The sequence below is a fragment of the Symsagittifera roscoffensis genome, chromosome 8 (genome assembly GCF_963678635.1).
Source record: "Symsagittifera roscoffensis chromosome 8, txSymRosc1.1, whole genome shotgun sequence".
Lineage (NCBI taxonomy): Eukaryota > Metazoa > Xenacoelomorpha > Acoela > Convolutidae > Symsagittifera > Symsagittifera roscoffensis.
The window spans coordinates 18,135,046-18,159,795 of NC_087069.1; the positions used below are offsets into that span (position 1 = coordinate 18,135,046).

General features: G+C 33.9%; 3 protein-coding genes across 3 annotated transcripts in view; 1 reads left to right on the plus strand and 2 right to left on the minus strand.

Moving 5' to 3' along the window:
* Nucleotides 1-24,750, minus strand: part of LOC134852943 (nicotinamidase-like) — a 484,331-nt gene that overhangs the window by 248,357 nt on the left and 211,224 nt on the right. The window lies entirely within an intron of this gene.
* The window catches only part of LOC134852940 (uncharacterized), a 343,687-nt gene that overhangs the window by 43,386 nt on the left and 275,551 nt on the right, over nucleotides 1-24,750 (plus strand). The gene's annotated exons all lie outside the window — the stretch shown is intronic.
* Nucleotides 1-24,750, minus strand: part of LOC134853085 (neuronal acetylcholine receptor subunit alpha-7-like) — an 82,638-nt gene that overhangs the window by 11,731 nt on the left and 46,157 nt on the right. Inside the window, exons 4-6 of the mRNA XM_063869023.1 lie at nucleotides 12,349-12,419; nucleotides 11,512-11,657; nucleotides 1,332-1,459 (exon numbers count right to left, since the gene is read on the minus strand). Coding sequence (XP_063725093.1) covers nucleotides 1,332-1,459; nucleotides 11,512-11,657; nucleotides 12,349-12,419 — 345 coding nt within the window. The remainder of the gene's footprint in view (nucleotides 1-1,331; nucleotides 1,460-11,511; nucleotides 11,658-12,348; nucleotides 12,420-24,750) is intronic.

Sequence of the window (24,750 nt, forward strand, 5' to 3'; positions counted from 1 at the left end):
TTATTAATAAGTTATAATAATTTCTGACGAAAGCGCTGGAAAAACTTCGAATTCAGTTTTACTCAAATACTATTGAAGTTTTGGTTGTCCGCTGCTCAAAAAAATATCGGCCTTGTTACCGCTTCGTGAACTTTGTTTGTAGCGAAGTTTATTTTCAATTGCTTGTTTGGCATGTTTTACTGAAGTGAATTTTATTCGACAATTTGAGACAATTGCGTTACAGTTTTGTTAGATTCAATTTTCTCGACATTTTCAAAAAAATTCTGTTCAGCGGCTTTCGTCGCATCCTCTGTCTGCTAGGTGTCTTCATAAAAAATCATAAAACTTCTGAAGAAAGCGCTGATAATTTTCAATTTTAATTTTACTGGTATAAATTAAAGTTTTACGGATTAGTTTGAACTGCAAGAAATCTACAATTTTGTGCACACTACAAAGAAGAACTACTCACTCGTTTTGCTTGTTCAAACTAGGCTTGAACTCAAAAGTTTTGAATACTTTTTTTTGCCAATATTACCTTAATAAGATATATCCCTCGACCCATTACAGTTAATTATGGTACTACTTTATTTTCGAACAGCGACGTTAATTTCAAGTTGATTCTCAGTCGAGTTATTTTTAAACAGCTTTACTTGGCAGCATACAAAAAAATGTATATCTTTTTTCAATTTGTCTTCTCTGATTTTTTTTTGCGGAGAAAAAGACTAAAAGCAAGCTTAACGCAAATGAATGAAGCTTTTGAATTTTTTATCCTTTAGCTTAACCCTCAGGAGTTTGACCCCATTATTACCCAAAGGGTTGTTCGCCATTTCGTACTATTGTGCGGCATCCATATTTAGTTGGCGCATTCTAGATTTTTTCAACGGGCTTTTGGCGCTAAGTTATACTAATTTTGAGTGCGCACCGTGCACAGTTTAAGTTCGAACTTTTTGTAAATATCTTCCAAAACACCCCGAAAATTTGAACAAAATAAGATCTTCACATGATTGAAGAACGTTTTCTATTGAATACCTTGATGAGCAGTGTACTTTTTGCCTAGTTCAAGAAAATTGTTAGATAATCAAATCAGAGCTTTTTTGTGGTCCTGAAAACCTTACTTGATGAACTTCCTGCTTCCCTCAGCAAATCATGGGACTCTCAATCGTTCAAAAAACTCACACCAAGCAACCTTATTAAGAACAAAAATACCAATTTTTTCTTTAGAGAAACTGATCTGCATCGTACTCAAACGACTATCAAATCAACTAGTTTCCAATGCATGAAAAGCCTAATCTAAAAAAATGTGACCAACCTCAACCTGGAAATTAATTGACAATATAATTTAATTTTCTTACTTTTTCACCCGAGGAGCAGGGTATGGCGAAGTTGAGCATACAGAGCACGTTGATCATCAAGCTAGGCATGATGAGATTGATCACGAAGTAGGCGGCCACTCTGTAGAACCTAACAGTGTAGCGAAGACCTGAAAAAAAAACAGTCGAGAACTTTCTAGAAAAATTATGAAACCAAAAAACACCCACGAGAATTATCTAGAAAAGTAAACGGACTGAAAAAATAATATGATCTTCAAAACCAGGTCACAAGATACGAGATCGTTCTTGTGCTGAAAAGTTTTTTCCAGTTTAAGAAAAATCAACATTTGTACCTTGAACAAATGCATTTTTTCTAGGGTTTTCTGGAACAGGGGAAGACTTGGATTTGTCCAGGTGCGGGCTCAGGGGTGAGGTGGGGCGGAGGAGGATCGGATGGGGCGGGGAGCGGGTTTGCGAACGCCATTCCCTCAAAAATTAGACCCCCTGCCGACCCAAAGGGTCCTCTTTGTACTATTTTCACACATCCATTTGACCGACCGTTAAACAAATTTCTAAAGACGCCTTTGGCGCCAATATAAACTAAAATTCAGGGAGAGGTAGACGCCGAAAAAAAACGCTTTTTTTTGGTCAAAACTTTTTTTGGACATTTTTTTTCTCAGCCGACTAATTTTTTTGAATTCTCCCAAAACAATTTATAAAAATTATGTTCAGGCAAAAAATTCTTTTTTTTCTGGCAAGTTTTGGAAGCTTTGACCCAAAGAAAATTTTGCCAGTGGCGCAGAAAACTTGGGCAAAGCAGGATTTTCTACCCACTCTCACTTTTTGTTGTTAGTTGTTTGCAAAATTGCCCTTAGTAAAAATAGTTCGATCTAAATTGTATGTCGTTAAATACATGGGAATGCAAAGTTGGGACAAAAAGTTTTGTCTCTCCAATTTTTCGGGAGATTGCGAAAACTCAGCTTGGTGGATTAAAAAAGTCGAGAACGATTTCAATTTTAGTTTTGAAAACCCGCTCCTCTAGAAGTCCCAGATCATTCCTTGTGCTCTTTTCCGTTTTTTTTTCAATTTCTTGCTCTTTTCTCTGCTCTTTTCATTTTTTGTGCCCTTGTGATCATTCCTTGCGCTCTTTACCTCCCATTTGTCAGTTTTTGTTTTGAGAAACTACTCTAACAACTTTATACTGCATATGAATTCCTCGAAAAAGCTGAAAAACCCGGTTGACGTCTCAGAGCAAAGCAGTTTTGCCCCATCATTTTATCAGTAATGTCCAGAAAAACATATTCGCATTTTGCCATATTAAAATGTGAATTAACTATTAATGTGAATTAAAATGTGAAAAAAAAAGAAAGTTTATAAGGTGAAGGGAAATGGGCCAGAGCAATTCCTTGACATGGATCAAAATGAATTCCTTTAACAAGCCTCAAAAAAAGTTGATGTATCAGAGCGAAGCAGTACTGCTTTATCATTGGTGAAGCAATGATCAGAAACGCAGATCTGCAACATAACTCAAACATAAACAATCGAGCCATTTTGTTCAGAGATTCTAGCGCGATTTAAAATTTCAGTTCTGCATCAGTAATGAGAGAGAGTTTATCATCAATTTCGTTGAAAGCAGAGGAAAGTTGCTTTAAAAACGTGCTTTTTTTGCTTACAAAATATTATACTGTTTTTGTTTTGAGATCGCTGAGGTATGTTCAACAAAAATGCGAATTTTTGATGAATAAAGTTTTGAGATAGCGAGGCTGCCCGCACTAACAAACTCGATTTACACATTTTTTATACAGACAAAACACTGTTTAAAAATCAATCTAAAGTAGCCAATTTAGATACGTAACTGGATTTAGACTAGATTAAATGGAGCCAAAAAAGCTCAGTTTATAGCCTAAAAAATACATTTCAAATGGATTTTCGCAAAGCAGTAAAACGCATCAAAATATCCACAAACTTGATTTACTTCAACTATTAAAAAATAGTCTGTCAGAGTTACAAAGTACCAGAACCACTCGAAAAAAAATACTACAGCTAATTTTACCGTTTAATTTTACTGCTGTGCAAATCTAAGGGTACACGGGTAATGAAAAGGAAAACTACGTAAACTTTCTTCAAACTTAATTTCATTATCCAATATTTGGCTTAATTTTGCCAGGTAAATGATAAATAACTGAAAAACTTAAAACTATTTTTAGTTAAGAAAATCTACATACCAGTTATACTTATAGTTTAACTGGTATGTAAAAGATATCGTTTGCAATTGACTGTAATCGTTTTAAATCGATTATTTTGTTAATAAAACCCGCATAAAAAGGAACTGCTCGTATCAGGGCGAAGCCTTGAATGTTCCGACTGCCTATTAAGGTTTATGGAGCAGCGATAACACTAAAAAATTAAACGTAATAAAACAAAATGAAAAATTTTTTTAACAAAAATTTGAAACTTTTTTTTATAAAAATCATCCGCCCACACGCCATATAAAGTACAAAAGGATAGATTTCGCTACTTGTAACAAATCAATTATGGCAAGTAAGCTTCGTTAAACCAATTTGGAACGATTTTTAAGACGGATTAACTCTCCACTTACGCGTTTATAGCGCGAAATATATCGCGCGTTAATTGTCCTAAATTGGCCAGAATGGCAATCTTTAAACCCCCATAACTTTATAAAAAAAGATCACAGGTGAAATATCTTTTCAAATTTGAGCTCAGGAAAACAATGCGTTTCGAATTATATATATTTGAAACTTTTTAATTAAAACCATGCCCCCACACGCAATATAAAGTACAAAATCATAGTTTTCGCTTCTAGTAACAAATCAATTATGTAAAATAAGCTTCTTTCAACCAATTTCGAACAATTTCTCAGATGGATTAATTCTCCGCTTACTTGTTAAATAGCGCAAAATATATCGCGCGTTAATTGTCCCAAGTTGGCCAAAATGGCAATATTTAAACCCCCATTACTTTACGAAAAATGATCACAGGTGAAATATCTTTTCAAATTTAAGCTCAAGACAACAATAACTTTTGAATGATTTAAAAATTTCTGTCAAAGAAGGCTAGTTAAGAAGTCGAAATTTGTCTGAAGAAAAAAAACCCACCCCGAGCAGAAATATTCCGTTACTTTCGTATCGAAAGTAGGAACAACAAAAAAAACAACAAACTGGTTTTGAATCAGTTTAGAATCGATTGAAATTGAACTTTTGAGCTTCGTTTTTAGATCAAACTAAATTGATTCTAAATGCAATTCAATCGAATATCGTTATTATCTAGTTATTCAATCCGATCGAAACTGGGTTTCAAAACACATGATTAATCGTTTCGGTCTTACAGATTCAATGTGGAAAATTTTCAAATGATAGACAGAGTTTTCCTTGTTAAAATTCAAGACCAGTCTTTGCATACATGTAAAGTGTAGTTTGTGATTCGTTGTGATTTCCGAGTTTGACAACATACATTTTTTCCCAGATTAACGAGACTACTCGAAGTTAATTTTGGAATCCTCAGACTGGATTATAATATGCAAATGCGTGGACGCTTTACACGTAATAGTACATGCTGCATGTTTCTCTGGGCCGTTACCCATAACTTACGTCGGGATGTTTACAATTTCAGAATCAGTTCATAGAACAGAATGTGCAAAAAATTTAAAGGACAACGACTCCTTAAAGGTTTAACTCAGAACAATTACAGGGTTTTCCACTAGATTTGACTATTTTAATGCCGTCGGATCTTGAAAAAAAATATATTATTGATCTGACAAAAATTGGTCTTTTTCCTCCAAATTTATTGATGACATTAGCCAAAGTTTTTACAAATCAGTCAAAAAAGTTCATTAAATTTATGTATTCTTAATTCTAGGGGGGTTCTCTTCTGACTAATGCCTCGTCTGTTTGTTACACTGTCGCATATTTATCCGAAATGCAACAATAGACTTTTAATATATACCGGCTAATGTACGTGGTTCAAATGCCCAGACATAAAAAACAGAAAAAAGCCACGGGCAATTAGATTCCGCGCCCATTTTGTTTTTTTTTATTGCGTATCGTAATCTAAATGAGATTTTGTTATCATCTTTTTTTCGGGCGAATCGTACTCTATTTCACTGATGGTAGCTAAAAGCAATATTGAGGTTCTATTTGTTGTTTCAGGATGAACCCTCCAGTTATGTAGAATGATGGTAAAAGTGGGCGATTTGCATTACAGAAAGCCCAAAAAGCCGAAATAATACGCCCAGTCATAAGTGTTTATTAATTTCTCTAAATCTGAATTGACTCGTCTGTATCTATACAAAAATAACTATAATATCCTCGCCCCCGGGTCTATAATTTTCTCGAGGGACGCTGGTGCAGATTTTCAGAAAAAAAATAAAAACATTTGACCTTATTTTGACAAAACTTACTCGCTACAGGCAAATTTTTGAAAAATAAAAACACGTCAAAATTGTCTTTTTTGACAACTTTTGGAAAATCTTGTTTTTTCGGCGTACATTCTTCCTAAAAACTACTAAATTTTGGCGCCCCTGGTGCCTTTTTGCGCCTAGGGTGCCTTTTGGCGCCCGTGGTGAGTCGAAAAGTAGTGAGAAAGGGGGACCCTCTGGGTGTTGGTATGTTCGAACCCCTAAGGGGGAGAGCCATCTGCCCCTTCATCCTAAACCGCCCCTTCCCCTTTCAGTAATTGCAAAAAGAGGAATTTTTTTGCAAGCGTATTCGTTGATTTTATACTTTATCAGAAGTAGATACTATTTTTAGATTCCATTGTGGTAAATATTTAAAAGATACCTCTTTTTCTCTGGTTTCGGAATTCCACTTAAATCTGTCGGCCGATTATACCATTTCTTCAACCACTAAGAGCGATTCCTCCTTTTAGGGGTGTTCGGACTAAATATAATCTCAAATCCATATAACCTCCCTGCATTTGATGAGAAACATAATTTCGTCAAAATCTATAAATTTGACGAAAAAGACTCAGTTCATCAAATTCAGGTAGTTTCTGTTTATACAAATGTCTGTTAGGCATCTGTATTATGAAAAAAAAATTGTTTGTTTCCAGCTTTTTTTTTGCAGAAAACACAAACAAAAAATTTCATTCCTAAAACCAGGAGTGAGGTTTAATTTTTGTTTTACTTTTCATTTGCATTGTTTGCTTTTTTGTGCGTTAAAAAACGCATTTTCGAGGCCATTCAAATTTTTATGACAACCTTTTTTTCTTTTCAAATCTCGGGCAAAACTGCAGGGCAAAAAATTAACAATCAAAAACAAAGAAGAGTAAAATGGGAAGGGAACATAGGAAATAGCTTCCCTGATTAATTGGTCTAAAATGTGTCAAAAGCATACCCTTGGAGGAGCAAATTAAGGGCAATATTGCTCTCCATTTTGTGGTCCATTTCTAATTTGTTCTCCCTCCAAACTCTAATTTACAGCCGTTAAAACCTCGTCTTTTTAGGACGAGAGGCTTATTGAAGTTTGAAGTAAAGATGATTGTTTTGTATCAATTTGGAACTAAAAGTTCGATTTAGAAGACTTTTTTCTTTGAAGATAAGAAATGCGCAATGCGTTGTTTTTTTAATAAGAAAAATCACTTGAGCGAATTTCAATGAAAATCTCTAGCTGCAGCGATTACTAGCATCATACGAACATCGGATTGGTAAACCAATGTTTGGAGATGGATATATTGCTGTTCTGAGTCGCGTTCCAAATTAAGGCAATGATATAAATTGGTCTTTTTTATTAGGATACGATATTGGGCTTAATAGATTTCTGTGTACTTTAAGAGGAGATCAAGTGAAGCAAAAATGAAAAAAAAACTTTTTTAAATCAATTTTTCAACAAAAAAAATATTAAAATTGTTTATGAATTATTAGAATAGTTTTTAAAGGTATTGGACCTAATTGAAGTTTTTTTCTGATAATGCACTAAAGTTTAAAAAGGTCGATATCAAAAACAACTAAAAACAGAGATTCTCCTAAATTGACTTTTCTGTAAAATACTCATAGTTCAAACCTTGTTGTTCCGACTTTCGATACGAAAAAAACGGATTTGTGCTCGGGGTGGGTTTTTTTTTCTTCAGACAAATTTCGACTTTTTAACTAGCCATTTTTGACGGAATTTTTTTATATCATTCGAAAGCTATTGTTGTCTTGAGCTTAAGTTTGAAAAAATACTTCACCTGTGATCATTTTTCGTGAAGTTATGAGGGTTTAAAGATTGCCATTTTGGCCATTTTGACCAATTTGGGACAATTAACGCGCGATATAATTCGCGCTATTAACGCGTAAGCGGAGATTTAATCCGTCTTATAAATCGTTCAAAATTGGTTGAACGAATCTTATTTGCCATAATTGGTAGGAGCGAAATCTATCCTTTTGTACTTTATATGGCGAGTGGGGGGATGATTTCAAAAAAAATTTCAAACTGTAGAAAAAAAATTTTCATTTTGTTTTATTTCATTTAATTTTTTAAATGTTATTACTGCTGCTCAATAAACCTTAAAAGGCAAAAGGCAGTCGGAACATTCAGGGCTTCGCCCTGATACAAGCACAAGCAATCTCACAAGCAGTTGACTTTGATGTACTGCTCACCAGGGTGGATTTAGGGGGCGATTGGGCAAACGCATACCCCCCCCCCGCCCCGCCCTCAGGCATTCAACCACATCGCGAACCAAAGGGTCCCCCCTTTGACATTACCGAAGTCAAGTTTTTTTCTGAACACGATATAATCATTTCGCTAACTGAAGATTTTCTCCGTACATTTTTGAACAATCAAAAAATCGATGCTGAGAGCTTTTGAGTTGGCAAAATTAGTAACTGAGAAACCTTTCTGAAATAAAACTGGAGGGTTTAACTATTGTCAGTTTGGCAGCCTTGGAGTAAATATTGTTCCAACTTTCGAACGAAGTTTTTGACACTAGTTATGCTTGGGATGGTTTCCTTCATTCAGTCAATTTTTGAATTTTAGTTTAGTCAATTTCGATAGTTTGTAAAATCATCTAGAATGTAATGACATACTGAGCTCAAATGCAAAAAAAAAAACATTTCACCTGTGATCACTTTTCGTGAGGTTATAAAAAATTCAAAAACAGCTTGTTGGGTCGGTTTAAGAGACTTATTCACGATATGCTTTTTTAACTAAGCACATTTGACGGCAGTTTTTTATCCGTCCGGAAGATATTATTGTCCGCAGCTCAAGATAAAAAAAAATCACCTGTAGTTGACCTTCACTTTATGTTCGCTCCTTAGAAGTGATTTAGTTCACTTTCTAACCATTGTCTAATGATTCAGTAATTTACTGTTTTACCTTCTTTTATCCTTTTAACTTGGTTTGGTTATAGCATTAGATTATTTTATCATCCTATAACTTGGGGGTTTGATAACTGCTATTTTGCCCATTTTGGTATAGTTAAAGCGCGTTCTTGTGAAACGCGTAAGCGGCAGATTGTGTTGTTCAAAATTGAATAGAGGATTTTTCCTGTCGTTTTTAAAATTTTAGCACTTTGTTCACTTATTTTCATATGGCGACAAGAATGTCGAGGAATTAGGTTGGCACATTGGGGTTCTCATTCTTAGGATCACGTTCATTGAAACGGGTGCGGTGTCACGTTAATTTTCGATGGTCGAGGCGTTAATGAGCGATTTGCAGAGGGGGTTTGTTAGCTTAGGCCGGGACGGGGAGTAGTGTATAACGGGCTGTGAGAATCTTAAATTTCAAGAAGAAACTTGAATCGGTGTTTTTTGCTGAAAATCAAAGATCCGCCCATGATTGAATGAAAGTAAATTTTTGATAAACTGTACTTTTGACTTTCAAATTATCCTTACACTCATTGTCTGTTTATCTGAAATTTTTTTCTAATTCTTACTTCATTTTGTATAGATATATTTGCTAATTTTTCATGGCATTTTTTTTTTTTTCAAAAAAAAAACAATAAAATATCTTTTTCTGAAAATAGGTTTAAAATCAATGAAAGGTTAATATTCAATTTATTCATCTTGTTTTTCATCTTGCTTCCCAGTTGAACATTTTGGGTAGATCACAGTCGTTCCTGTCTTTCCTGCTGGGGTACAGCATAATGATCTATCCTCTGGAATTATATATAGCATCGTTTTTTGTCAGTCAACCCTGAACTTTATCTGACGGTGCATTTGTACTTTCACATTTTTTCATGTTTTGACATTTTTTCATGAACACAAAATTTTTCATGTCAAAAATAGCCTTTTTAATGTGAAAGGAGAGCTCGGAAAATCAATCGAGTCGACCTTAGAAAATCCCAGAAAAAATTCCTCAAAAAAATCCTAGATCCACCCTTGCAACATTTTTTGGGGCGACCAAAATGCAACGAAAAGCAAGCCGATTAACTTCAAGTATGGAACTAACGAATAAATGCAAGTCGAATAATTCCACATATGCGAATGGCTAGCGTTTCTTAGAAAAAAAATGTACCAAAAACTCAAAAAACCTCAAAAAGGTATTTACATTTTTGGTCTCAAAAAAATCTGGAGAAAATTTTCAGAAAACAAAATTGCGCACGAAATTATTTTTTTTGTCTGTAACGTAGGCCAATCGCTGGTTTTCTATGCAATTTTAACGTCGATGCTTATTATCCAGCACAAACACATACATTCAAAAAATTACATAAAAAAGTTTGAGTAGCATTCACCCAATTTGGCAATTGTATGACTAGCAATTGTATAGAGAATATACTTTCATAAACTTACATGTTTTTTCTTTGTCTTAATTCAATTTATATTTAGTTATGTTTGAAATATATGGGCCATGTCTGAAACTCGTATCACTAGCATTTTTAATCAACCCAGGATTATGATCAGTTTGCTGTAAATTAAAAATGATTTAGTTTTGTAACCAAATGACGCTTATTTGCCATAACTGGCTGGCATTTAAAATTCAGTTTCAGGGAAAACTGAAGTTACTCTCAACAAAAAATTGGTCGATTTGCAGAAAACTACCCTGAACAGAGTTTAAATTTGAGTTTTTTTTGAACTGTGACTTATCTATTTTGGATGATTGTTTTGTCATTTAAAAAAACATCAATTTTTCAAGCAACTGATGAAATCTTGAGGTTTCGATTTGAGATTCTCATTCTATTTTCACATCATTTTAGAAAAGACTTTCATATTTGCGTTCTTTTTCTACCAAATGTGTTTACACATGTCTGAATGGAATAAATTTTTATTACTTAAGTATTTATCATTTTCATCAGCAAAAAAGACAAAAAGGAAGATAAACAAAACCAAGTTTATTTGACAGTCCTAATTACAAAAGACACATGTGTTCAGGTACCAATAATTACGTTTCTAAAAAATGTTTATTCTAAACATGAATAATTTATCTTTGAATCAAAATTTAAACCGAAGTCTGGCGAAAAAGAAAAAATGCTAGACGTTGGTCAGAAACAAACCAGTTGGTGATATAAAAAAAAGGACACTGAAGAAGGGAAAATCTAGTTAAATAACAAAAAAAAAAACAATAAGATTGAGGAAAACTAACCGAAATAGGTTTTAATTTTGTTAAATTTTATATTTGAATTCACTTATTGTGGTTACAATACAACAAACGATGTTTTGATAATTCCGCACAGACTGACAATTCACGAGCCGAAGCCTCTTCTAAGAGTTGCTCTGAATAACCTTACATAAAATTGGAGAGAAGAAGTATTCTTATTTACGGTCACTTATTGTTAAAGATCAGATCCAAAAGTCACGGTTCTCACTTTTTGTATTCGTATAATGTCTTAAATTGATTGCAAAATAGACAGGGGCAGACCTAGATTTTCTCGAGGGGGGGGGGGGGCGGATTTTCAAAAAAATTTCAAAAATTTTGTCGAATTTTTTTAGGTCGAGTAAACTGGTTTTCCGAGCCCTGCTAAAGTACCAAAAAGACTCTGTTTTTGGCCAAATTTTTTCAGCAGGCGTTTTTTCGGCAGGCGCTCCCCCTCAAAATTAGTATATTTTGGCGCGAAAGGCGCCTTTAGAAAAAATTTAGGATCAGCCAGCCAAAAATGGATATCTCAAATTAGTACAAAGGCTGTCGAATCCCTGAGGAAGGGGGCGTCCCCCCTTCCCCCAATCCCCCTAAAGTCGCCCTCGAAAACAGAGTCAAACTTTTTTTAAATATATCAACTAAAAAAGAAGTAAAATAGATAATAAAAAATTAGTTCAGCAATTTTTTATTTAAGTAAACTAGATATAACTGACTGCTGAAAGTGCGGTTGTCTAGTTCGGGGTCGCTGTAGTAGAACTTCTCCACTGAGAACTCTGCGAGGGTGAAGAGTGAACTGTTAGTGAAGAAGGAGAGGTCGGCTGCATTCACCACTGCCCCCTCCCCCGTCTCTGGGTCTCCCCTAGGCAGACAAAACTATAAATTTGGAACTTTATTATTTGAGCACTAGTTTAACCTCATGATATTTAACCTCAGGGTTGAATCTCTGGCTGGTTGATTATTTATAAGAAAAACATTTCCCGGCGCTTTTTCTCCCTTATTTTCAATCTGCGGTGACATTTTTTTGCTTATGAACTAATCTAGTATTTGTTGGAATTTAAATGTGATCAGGGGCGGATCTAAGAATTTCTCAACGGGGAGGCGAAAAATTTCGTTTGTCTATTTTTTCTTAGGTCGACCAAATTACTTTTCCAAGCTCCCCCAAATTATGATACGGCCCCTTTTGGCCATATTTTCTGAACCGCAGACAAATTTTTGAAAAACAAGCAAAATTAACTATTGTAGGATTTCGACAAAAAAGCGGCATTTCTACGCCCTTAAAAATATGTATCGTCGCCACAGGCGCATTCAGAAAATTTTTAGGGTCGAAAGTAGAAAAGGATATCCTTACAAGTTAGGTCTCTGGCTGGTTGAACGACTCTAACTTCTTTTAGAAAAACAAACACATCAATTTGATCTAAGAGGATGCCAAACTCTTATCACTTTGATTGTCTCGTTGAAATGTTTCAACACAAGCATACAATGTACAAAAACCAAATATACGAAAAATACAAAATACAAAGAGAAATTCTAGAAGGGGGAGTTGTTTTTACCTGGTCATACTGGGCTGGATGTCAATCTCGTCCATAGGGTGTGCCCAGGAGCCAACATCGAATGCACACTCCTACAACAAAACGCACCTTCGATCAAGCACGCTACGCTATAATTGTTTCTCGGGCCTATTTAAGAAGCGTCCTCTCTATAGAATCTAAGCCGTTTCTTCGTTCGAAGGTTAAGCATATACTTTAATACGGAGTAAAAACTCCCCGGGGTAGAGGGATTCTTTCAAAAAAGAATGATAATTTTTACCTGTAAGTAGGAACGGATCTAGGATTTTCTCGAGCTCACCCCTCAAAATTAGGAAGATTTGGCGCCAAAGGCGCTTTTAGAAAATCTTAGGGTCTGTCTGCCAAAAATGTATATCTCAAAGTAGTACAAAGAGGGCCCTTTGGGTCGGCAGGGGGTCGAATCGCTGAAAGGGAGAGGGAGGCGTCCGCCCCCACCCTCCCTTAATCCGCTGCTGCCTGTAAGTCATATTTTTAATATTTCTGGTACATTTTGACTCTAGTTTCTAGATTGCATTCTTTTTTGATTGCAGACTTGAGTTAGGAGTAATCAGCGGTGGGATAAACCAGCCATTTTCAAGTATATAGTTAGCTATAAATTATCCCGCATCTAAAAAAAGTTGGAAAAAATCAATTATAAAGGATTTTTCTGGTCTACAAGGTTAACAATAAAATCAATTCCCTTGTTGCCCTCATTCAACAAAATGAAACAAAAAATCGATCATAATCATTGGTTTTTTCAAATCCGAAGTTTATTATAACCCATGCAAAATCAATTAAAATGATTTTTTTTCCGTTTTATTCTTGTTTCGGGTCATGCAACATTTTGCACTGACTTCTACAACTCCTAAATGAATGATACAAAAATTTTGCTGAACGAGTGTGAACGTATTCGATTTCTAAAAATATATTTCCTCAAGCCGCAAAACAATTTCATTCTCATGTCCCCTCAACGTTTGACCCCTTGCCACCTCAACCACCCTTAACAATTGTCTCTTTGTCACTTACGCCCACCAACCCCCCTCCACTTAACAAAAAAATCACCCGACTCCCTTTTAATCACCACCAGATCTGACCGCCCCCTCTCAAGCCTCCCCCAATGTTTGGCTCTCTGCGACCCCTGCCACAACGTTTGTACCTTTCCACGGTCTTCCCTTCCCCACCATTAAATTTAAACCCCACCAGAACCACCCCCTTTGTTGGAACCCTTAACAACCAAACGTTTGGACAAATATCTTTTTGTCAATTTGTTTAAAAAAATTCAAAAGCAGTTCAAAATATTAAAAAAATGAGAAACAAGACTCAAAGTTGCAGAGAAAATTTAAAACTGAACAACTAATCAAGATATCGTGATGATAAATTGTTACATGAAATTCAATTTTTTCAATGGGATCGATTCAGTCACATTGAAAGGGAGTAAAAAAAGGTAATTTCAACTCCAAATATTATATCACAAAAAAAAACAGCCGAATCAAGCTTGCCTGAAGTTTTTCAGAAAAATCAACAGAAAGTAAAATTTTATTAAAATAAAAAAGAAAACACCTGACTGCTTGTATCAGGACGACGCGCTGAGTGTTCCCGCCAAATATTGTTTCTAACACAGAATTCTATTTTGAATTTTCTTTAAAAAAAAAAATAAAATAATTTTAAGTAAATTTTTGATTTCTTTTGCAAATCACTCTTCACAAATCATTCTTCAAATCATTCTAATTACCAACAACTAGCTTGCGTCAGTTCAGTTTGATACTTTTGGAAAATTTGCTCAAGCAATTCGCTATATGCTTTCAGCATCATAAATTAAACGTTTAAAGCTCGCATAAATTGAACAAGACTGCTCGTATCAGGGCGAAGCCCTGAATGTTCCGACTGCCTTTTAAGGTTTTATGGAGCAGTAATAACATTAAAAAATTAAATGTAATAAAATTTTAAATTTTTTTTTTTAATTTTGAATTTTTTTTATGAAAAACCTCCAATTACATTTGATTTTTTAATGTTATTACTGCTCCAGAAAACCATAAAAGGCAGTCGGAACATTCAGGGCTTCGCCCTGATACGAGCAGTCTTGTTCAATTTATGCGAGCACGCCATTTAAAGTACAAAAAGATAGATTTAGCTCGTTAAAACTAATCAATTATGGCAAATAAGCTTCTTTTAACCAATTTGGAACGATTTTAAGACGGATTAAATCTCCGCTTACGCGTTAATAGCGCGAAATATATTGCGCGTTAATTGTCCCAAATTGGCCAAAATGGCAATCTTTAAACCCCCATAACTTTACAAAAAATGATCACAGGTGAAATATCTTTTCAAATTTGAGCTCAGGACAACAATACCTTTTGAATGATATAAAAAAATTCCGTCAAAAATGGCTAGTTAAAAAGTCGAAGTTTGTCTGAAGAAAAAAAAAACCCACCCCGAGCACAAATATTCCGTTACTTTCGTATCAAAAGTCGGAACAACAAGAGCAAGTTTTAAATCATAAAAATATTATTACAAAAAACTTCAGAGGCAAAAATTAATTTTCAAGGTGAAATCAGGGAAACGATATCTTCTATGAGGAAGAAGACTTTTGTTAAAAACTAGTGTTTTTGCCGAAATTTGACTGAATAAAAAAAACCACCTCAAGCATAAATAACTCGCAGTTTTTTCAAAAGTTTGAACAATAATTAGAATAGCGTGTTTCGCAACATTCAACCACATATTCGATCAATCTAGAAATTTTTTCAAACCCCGACCGCTTACAAGTTCCTGCCTTTGATACAAACTTACGACATTCTTTCTTATCACTCGTGCCAAAAATAGTTCTAAGAGAGGCATCGGTGGTAAAATTAGAAACAAGTCAAAACCGTATGCTCAACTTTGGATTCTAGAATCAAAACCGTATGTGAATTCTGTCAATTTCTTTCTATAGTAAGCAGGCAACGCCAAAATATTTATTTTTAGTTATGTGAGCTCTGAAAATCATTTTTGTCAAAACAATTAGTCAAAATGATATTTTTTTTTCAAAACTTTTTAACGCATATACCCGACTTTGAGTTCGGTATGTTTTTCTAAACACATTTCGAGAACCCCCCTCCTCCCCCCTCTCCCTGTTTACTAAGACCATCAGATCGAAATCGATTCAGTATTTTAAATCTGAAAAGTTTGTCTGTTCGATCACGCTCAATTTGACCATATTTTGACTTGTTCGATCCAGGCCAATATTTTGTGAGCTCTAAACTAAAAAGAATCAGAAACCTTGTTATTTTATTTCGTCCATGTAATTACTTCTTTTCCATGTAATTGTTTCCCTATATTTCAATGATAACAGGGTTGATTTAGGATACCGCAGAACAAGTTGCCTCTCAAACACGACCATCAATAATTGAAATTTAAAAGCCAAGTGTGTGAAGAGTACTTTGAACACACTTGCAAATCTGCAGTCTCTTATCTCTTTTACAGCCTCCGTGTCGATACTCGCACTAACTCGATACCCGTGGGGGACACAGTTGATGAAATACCATCTTCTTGCTACTTGTAGTTTAGAACCCAAGGTTGCAGCGAATGTTTGATAAGGCCAATTAATTCGCTTTGAACTTATTGCCAAATGTGGCGGGGCAAATAATCGAATCACCAAAAGACCGAATGATGCGTTTTTGTAAAACATGTCTTTTTGCTGAATTCAGCTTGTCTTTGATTTAAAATTGATTAAAGTTTTTCGTGAATTGTAAAATTGTTGATAACTTTTTCATCATTTTATTCAATTTCTATTCTTCATAAAATTTAAAAAAATCGAAACAAACACACAACATGCAACCTAGACTTTGCAATCACCCGATATTAAAAACTAAATGGACCGCGGAAAATCATTTGAAAACCTAAATTACGGGTTAAGAATAAAATTAAAAATCAATGCTAAAGACTTTAAAACGAGTTCCATTTTGAAAAACTTGGTGTTCTTTATGATAAAAGAAGATTTTTATGGTGTCCGATATGCAGTCAACCTTTTTGTTATGTGAAAACAAGAGAAAAACGTCCGAAAACAGGATCAATGACTACAGTGCTGATTTAAATTATCCGGACAAAACGCGTTAAACTTGAAATTTAAAACGCATTTTTCTCAAATTGGGTTGAGTTTAGGTGAAAACTTATGAAGACAAAACTTGCTTAAAATTTTAGCAGAATTAACTTTATATAACTTGTTTTGCGAAATTCGGGCCCGAAATTTTAACCCAAAAAATGGGTCATTTGGCTTTTCTTAGTTAATCAAAAATTACGCCGAAAATACCCGGTCGATCACAGACATAATTATATCAAAGTGAGCCCCTTACGTAGCCCAACAAACTTTAAGAAAGGGTATTTTCTCCTGAAAAAATGCAAATTGTTTAAAAATTGTTTTTAAATAAAAAGTTGGTATCTTATATAGTAAAAAAAAGACTTTTTTTCTCTATCAAACAAAAATAAACTAAGTTATACAATGTTTTGGAGATTATAACCTTCTTAAATTTTTTTTGTTGGGCTACGTAAGGGGCTCACATTGATACAATTATGTCTGTAATCGACTGGGTATTTTCGGCGTAATTTTTGATTAACTAAGAAAAACCAAAATGACCCATTTTTGGGGTAACATTTCGGGCCCGAATTTCGCAAAACAAATTGAACCATATTAATTCTGCTAAAATTTTAAGCAAGTTTTGTCTTCATAAGCTTTCACCTAAACTCAACCCAATTTGAGAAAAACGCGTTTTAAATTTCAAGTTTAACGCGTTTTGTCCGGTTAATATAAATCAGCACTGTATAAGCTACAAAGAAGCTGGCCGCTTTTTAAAGGTCGACCAGCACATGTTTTAACGTTGATGCAGTATCTCATTTTTGAAGTAGATAACTCCTGAAACAGTAGTAAATTTTGAGCGTTTCAACCTATTAGTTCATTCATGTTTTTTTGAAGCTCGTTGCTTCTGAAAATGTCAAAACTAGAAAATTCTTTACTATTTGTCCACCTTTGATGTTATGGTATCAGCTTTTCATGCTATTCAGCAAATTGGAAAATTTTTCCTGAAAGAGTATTTCATCAAAGGAAAAAAAGTACTTGATTTAATTGCATTTGAATGTAATCTAAACAAAAATCATATTGACGTGCCAACATACATATGAAAAAACTGCGAGAACACGAGACGAAAAATCTCATAAGTAAACAAATGTTGTGATTGATATAGAAATCTCATTGAAAAAAAATTAATAAACAAACTATGACCTTGAACTTATAAAATGGAACTTGAAGTTTTTTCTACAAACTTTGTTATATGTACTAGCAGGAGCAAACCTAGGATTTGCTCGAAGGGGCGGGAGCGGATTTTCAAAAAAATTGAAAGTTTTGTCAATTTTTTTTAAAAATTGACCACATTGGTTTTTTATGCGCTCTGAGGACACTACTAAAACCCAATTTTGACAAGTTTTGACAAATTTTTGAAAATAAATAGGTCCAAAAAATGCCGTTTTAGACTTTTTTTGGAAAATTAAGTATATATTGGCCTTCAAAATATATATTGGTTTTACCCTTCAAAATTAGTATTAGTTGGTGCCGGAAAAAAACCTTAGGATTGGTCGGCCGAAAATGTCATAAAATAATACCAAAGGGGGATTCTTTGGTTGGTGAGGGTTCAAATTCCTAAAGGTCGACTAACAGCTGCCGCCCCTAAAACCGCTCAGGGACGGATCTAGGACTTTTTCGAGGAGGCGGGCGGATTTTCAAAAAGTTAGCGAAAATTTTGTCGACCTTTTTTTAGGTGAACTAAATTGATTTTCCGAGCTCTGTCAAAGCAGTAAAAAGATCCTGTTTTGGTCAAATTTTCAACGTCGCAGGGAAAATTTTGAAATGAACATGCCAAAAAATGCGTTTTGAGGCACTTTTTGGAATTTTTTTTTAAACCAAAAAATTGCATTTTTCCGGCGCGCACTCCCCCCTTGAAATTAGTTTATTTTGGCGCCAAAGACGCCTTTAGAAATATTTTAGTGTCAGTCAGCCAAAAATGGATATCTCAAATTAGTACAAAGGGGGTCGTGTACTAGATTCATATGGCATCTAAAATCACACAAACTTTAATAACATCATTTTATAAGATTGTGCATTAATTTTTCAAATAATCCTCATTTTTTAAGTTGAGCTCCGTTGATCATGCGTAACTTTTGTATACCTGTACAAAAAACTGTTGCATTGTGGCGCCAATGGTTAATCCGCTTTAATTCACCTGGGATCAAGTGGTGCAGAAGAACTATAAAAATTGACGCTCAGAGTGAATTTAAACCTCAGCATTGTGGAAAAAAAAACAAGCTGCAAAGCAAGTTGTAATTATCTAAAATTGCGCGTATAATCAAGTCAAAATTGAAAAACTACTACCCACTAAACGAGACTAAAATTTTATTTCTGCTCCGTTTCTTACAGACAGGACCGAAACAGAGTTTTCAATAAAAAGAGAAAAAATTAAAATATAATGAAAAAAGATTGAATTGTGAAAGGGTGTTATCAGGCGGTTTGAACTATTTTTTCAGATCCACATGGGTTTTACACCAAATATCTTAAGGACACACTAAAGAGCAGACATATATGACGTCCCATTGAGCACTAATATGAGACTTAACTAAATCAACGAGAATATTAGTTTCAGATATTTTTATGTTATAGTAATATAGTTTTTTTTGTCCATAGTAATATAGACAAACTGGACAAACACTTCTAAAGAAAAATTACAAGAAAAACTTTTAAAAAATTTGAAAATTTTTGTCTCATATTAGCGCTCAATGTGTCCGGGGTGTACAGGTGTATTAAGTCGCATATTTGCAAAAAAGTTTTGAAAAATTAAAAAAAAATCAAATTTCCAAAATTTTGTTTTTTGATCATTTCATAAGATCGAATGTGCGTATAATAAGACTAAAATTTTGAGCCGAAGTAAAAATCTGCTTTACTGTGTCTTGTTTATTAAAACAAAAACAAACGCGAATTTTTCCATTTTTATATAAGCTTCCGAAACTTCGCAAAAAACAGACGTCAGAAAAAAAATATTTCGATACCGGAAAAAAAACTCATCAAAACAAAGATAGCCGGTAGCCGTTTACTGTGCGAGTAGCAGAGAACGTTCCGACCATATTTTTAACGTGTAGATTTTTTCTGCTTGAGTAAAAATATAATTTAAGGTCTTAAATTAGGCATAATTTTGCTGTTGTAAGCCTGCACGCTTGCTTTATTTGCTCGAATTAAGACAAAAGTCAAAATTTTCAAACGGATTTTTTGTCGACACTGTAAAATTTTCGGGAAATTTTTATTGTGGTTCGAATCACGACTGAAAGGGCTGTAATTTTACATATCACCCAACGCAGTCCGACGACTATTTGTGCTACCTGATTTTGCGGGGAAGTCGAAAACAAAAAAAAACATACCCGAATACAACGTTCCTCTTTATTTTTCATTGGTCGGAACAAAAAAAAACGCTCAAAAGATGAAACATTTATTAGTGTTTTCAAACTACAACAATCGGCTATAAATCGTGAAGCAATTTTCCCCTTAAATATATTCTATGCCCAATAAATATCTCGACCCGCTAGTCCACCCTTAACCACTTTCACTTTCAACCAACACCTCTAAGTTATTCTTAAACTACATCAGATTTTTTTTTCAATTCACAAAAATGTTACAGTACAAACAAAAAAAAACGAAAAGCTTCATTTCTTCAGAAACTGTGGATTAGTTTAAAAAAGGAGGTCGTAACAATTGAATTTTTTACACAGTGGCCGGCGAAATTTTTCGCTAGCCACACTAGGACGGGAAAGTTTCTTATCATTTTGAAAATTGACGTCCTTAGCCAAATTTTGAATATGTATACAAACTGTGATGATTTTTTGTAGAATTCGGAAGTTTTGAAAATTGTAAGCTTACGACTATTAAAAATTAATTAATTTTTCAGGCTAAAAACACATAAGCGGTAACAAATTTGTGCTGATAACTTTACCCAATTTGAAATGAGACAAACTATCTAGTCTTTTAACGCATTAATTGACGCTGAAGATATCATTTTGTAATTTTCAAACCGAGCAGCCAAAAGTTTATCAAAAAGAAAACAACTGCTCCTTTTTTATTATTTCATCAATCTCTAAAAAAATGAATTAAAAAATTTTGTCAAAAACTTCTTAATTACATCATACAGGTTGACGTGCAGCTTGAAAATTCAGGGCTCCACCCTGTTACAAGCAGACTGGTTGTATTAAAAGAAATTATGGAAAATCTGTGCTCTAGATGGTTAGTTTCTAATCAGGTCAATTTCGAGGTGTAAATAGCGAATTTGGGCGAGAATTTTTGTGGAGTCGAAATTCTATATTTATACATAATGCAAAAAAAGTTACATTACGAGACGGAATTGTGCATTGGATAGGCGCACAATTTGTTTTATGTGTGAGGAATCCAGAGACAAGTCTTTAAGAATAGTAAACATTCGTCTGAACCTTCAAAGAAAACGAAAGAAACAAAGAAAATCAAAAAGAGCGTTCTTGTTGCGGAATCCGCTTAAACTTCACAAAACATACAGTTTGGCCTCGTATTGGATGCCCAAGGTTCAGAAATTTTGAGCACAAAATTAAAAGTGACCATTTTTTATTGTGTTGTTTTGATTTGAACTTTGGCTACTGCGACTATTACAGAACGCAAGCAAAAATTTTTCATTGAAATCATGAACGCAAGAATTTTTACGTCCTTCTGAAAGGTAAGCGGCAAATTAAATCAATCTAGGTTAAACTAAACAAGCCATTGTCTTGAAGTAAAACACTACCAGTTGCAAAACAATTCACTAACTACTAAACATTGTGAGAAAAAAATGAAAAGTTAAAATTGCCAACAGATAATTAGAAAAGTGTGAAAGAACTCAATGCCATAAAAATGTTGGTGTAATTTTTTGAATAATTTTAAATTTTCGAGTTTGAAAAAAAACGTATCGGGTTGATACTATTTGAATTTTAAGAACTGTAATAATTAACAAATTTTTTCGTAATTTTATCCCCCTTTAAAAAAATAAACTGTATTTTTTGTGATTTTATAGTTTTTGCTGCTAAAAAGTACGAAGGAATTGAACCAAATCTAGAAAAAGTCAAAACCAAATGGCAAAAAGATACGACTGCACGTAATTATAATCCTAAACATTTTCTAAAAATTGAAAAAAAAAGTCAACACATTTTCTATAAAAGAACTCCGTTCATTTACGGTTAAAAAATTCATTTTGTTTTCGAATAATTTCAAAATTGAGAGTGACCAAAAGGTTTTTGTTCGACGTTCGAGGGCAGTCGGAACACTCAAGGCTTTGCACTGATACGAGCAGTCTTCTATCATTATAAAATCAATCATTGGGCTCACATTTTTTTCTTGCTTCAAATTGTTTGTAAAATATGTATCCAGTAGTTCCGACTAACATGGCCAATGCTCAAAATGGTGTTTATTTGCTATAAGTTAACTCAAAATATGTCAAATTAAGTTTGACCTTGATTGATATCCTAAGTTAAAGTCCGGTTTCTATTCCTGGAAGAATATTACGCACTCAAAAACTATTACTTTTCGAACTCTTGGTTTGCAAAGCGATTTGATTTTCCTATAGTTTATTTACTTTTGGTGAAATCACTTGCATTGTCACACACAGAGAGCAAACTATTAAAAGTTAATTGAGTTCAATGAGTTAGAAATTCTATTTATAAGTTACATATAATTGTGAGTCTTCTTGTGTATTTTAATTAAGCTACAATTTCATTTTTTTTGACCGTTTGAACAACCTTTTGTTCACTTCCCAACCCAAATTTCCTAATTGTTTCACCAGGAAAAGACAATCTGAAAGTTTTTCCAGGGATAAATTCAGCCTAGTGACAGTCACGTGTCTTTCATGTGTCTTTTCCCAGTCACTTTCCACCTTGCGATTAATCAAATCTTCCATTAAATCCCCCACTTTGCAACATTTAAAAATAAACAAGTAAACAGCCTGACGTGAAAAGGTAACCGACGAGTTATTAGGCCGAATTTTGATTAAAATTTCAATCGTGATCTTCATGGCTAGAGAAATGAAATGTGATTGGTTATAATTATGGAACCTGATCTAAACTACATTTTATGATTGGATAAATTAGATATTTTACCAATGTAAAGTATTTAATATTAACCAATCATGATCCATCTGACTAACAATCCACTTATTTGTAAGTGCTGAAATTACTTGTAATTTCAGCACCAGAGAGATTTGAATTTAACTTAGAAATTAGTTGAACTCTCCCGAGTACTTCAGCAGCCGCAATAAACCAGTATACCCTAGATCTATTGAGCCTAGCAGAGACTAGTTAAACAACCTGAGACTAGATAGTATAAGAGTAAGATTAGGATCGGTATTAGACTAAGAAGTTGCACGAATCTATCCGGCCGAAAATAAGATAGCGTGACGAGCAGACGGTGTACCCTATCCGAAATTACTCTATGAGTTATACACCTCGGTCCTAACTCATCTGGTGCGACAACTACTTTACAACCGCAGATATGAAAAGTGCATACAATCAAATGCCATTAGATGAACAATCGCGACGTTTAACACAATTTGTTATTGGAAACCAACAGTATGAATTCAACCGCTTATTCTATGGAATATCCATAGGACCAGCAGCATTTTCAGCTTTTATGAGCAAAATTTTTCGACCACTAATACTCAAGAAAAACGCAATCACCTATTTAGACGATGTTTTTATGCAATCACAGACAAAAGAGGAAATGTTCAATGTTTTAGAACAATATCACCAAATACTTCAGAACGAAAATCTGAAGGCCGCCCCCGATAAATCACACTTCTTTTTGACAAGAGTTAAATTCTTAGGACATAATATAGAAAGAAAAACAATCACTCCATTGAAATCACGTATAGACGCTATTCAAAAACTCCAACCACCAACAAATAAAAAGAAAATCCAAGAATTCCTTGGAATGTTAAACTTTTTAAGCAAATATGTTTATAAAATGCAATTATATCTACGACCATTCTATAATATACTTAGACAACAAAATAATTTTGAATGGAATACAGAACATCAAGCACGATTTGAAGAAATTAAAAAACTTCTAACTGAACAAATTTCAAACACAATTCCAGATTCAAATCAACCATTTTATGCAATGTGCGATGCTTCGAACTTTGGCATCGGCGCAGCATTATTACAATCACATAATGGTACAAATAAAATGAACCTCATATCAGCAAATTCTCGATTATTCACTCAAGCAGAGCTACGACTCTCAACTCTAATGAGAGAATGTACAGCCATAATATATACACTAACAGAATATGAATTTCTGATACTTGGATCAAAACATCCCACAGTTCTATTCACAGACCATAAACCAATCATCTTTCTTTTTACACAAAAGTCTAATCCAAACCACCGAGTTTATAGATTTCAACTAATTTTAATGAAATTCCCAAACTTACATATAGTTTGGACCGCAGGAAAAAATCTTGCATTACCAGACACCTTAAGTCGAAATACGCCACCTGAATTACTTACACGTAAAACCACAGTTGAAATACCCAAAAATATAAAATTCTACCTTGCAGAAAATGAAACATCACCCCGACTAGAATGCAAATATGCAGTAAAAACTGACGTTGAACAATCACAAATAAATAATTTACAACACTTCCCACTTTATTTAGATTGTCAAAATAATCACTATGAAGTTGACCTACTTGGAACATCAACTTTTAAACCAATTCCATATTCACAATGGATAAAAAATAGCACCCAACAAAAAAGAGTAAAACAACACTCGCATAAAAAAGACCATTTTCCACTAATTGAAAAAGAAAATTTAACTGATAAAATAAACTTATCAGGACCACAAACAAACGATTCAAAATACACAATAAATCAAGTTTTTGACCTCCATGACCCACTTGATACAATACCCTTATCTAAATTAGAAATTGAAAACAAATTTCTCCCCCCAACAGAAACAATTACAATTTCAACATTGAAACAATACCAAAATCTTGACCCAGTAATTAGACAACTAAAATCATGGCACAAATATAAAACTAAACCCGTCAAGGCAGATACAACTATTTTAGGAAATAAAACACTCCTCCGATATTTTCGAAAATTCAATAATACAACAAGTAACGAAAACACAGACCTTCTAGAATACAAATTAAATGAATCTACAGTTCCCTGTCTCCCTCTAAGTATGATTCTCATAGCTTTTAATATTTCACATACACAAAATATTAAAGGACACTCTGGATCAGAGAAAACATATTCAAATTTTATACAAAACTTTTATTTTCCAAATGCACCAATTTGGATAAAAGTACTATGCAATGACTGTATAGTATGTCAACTAAATAAACC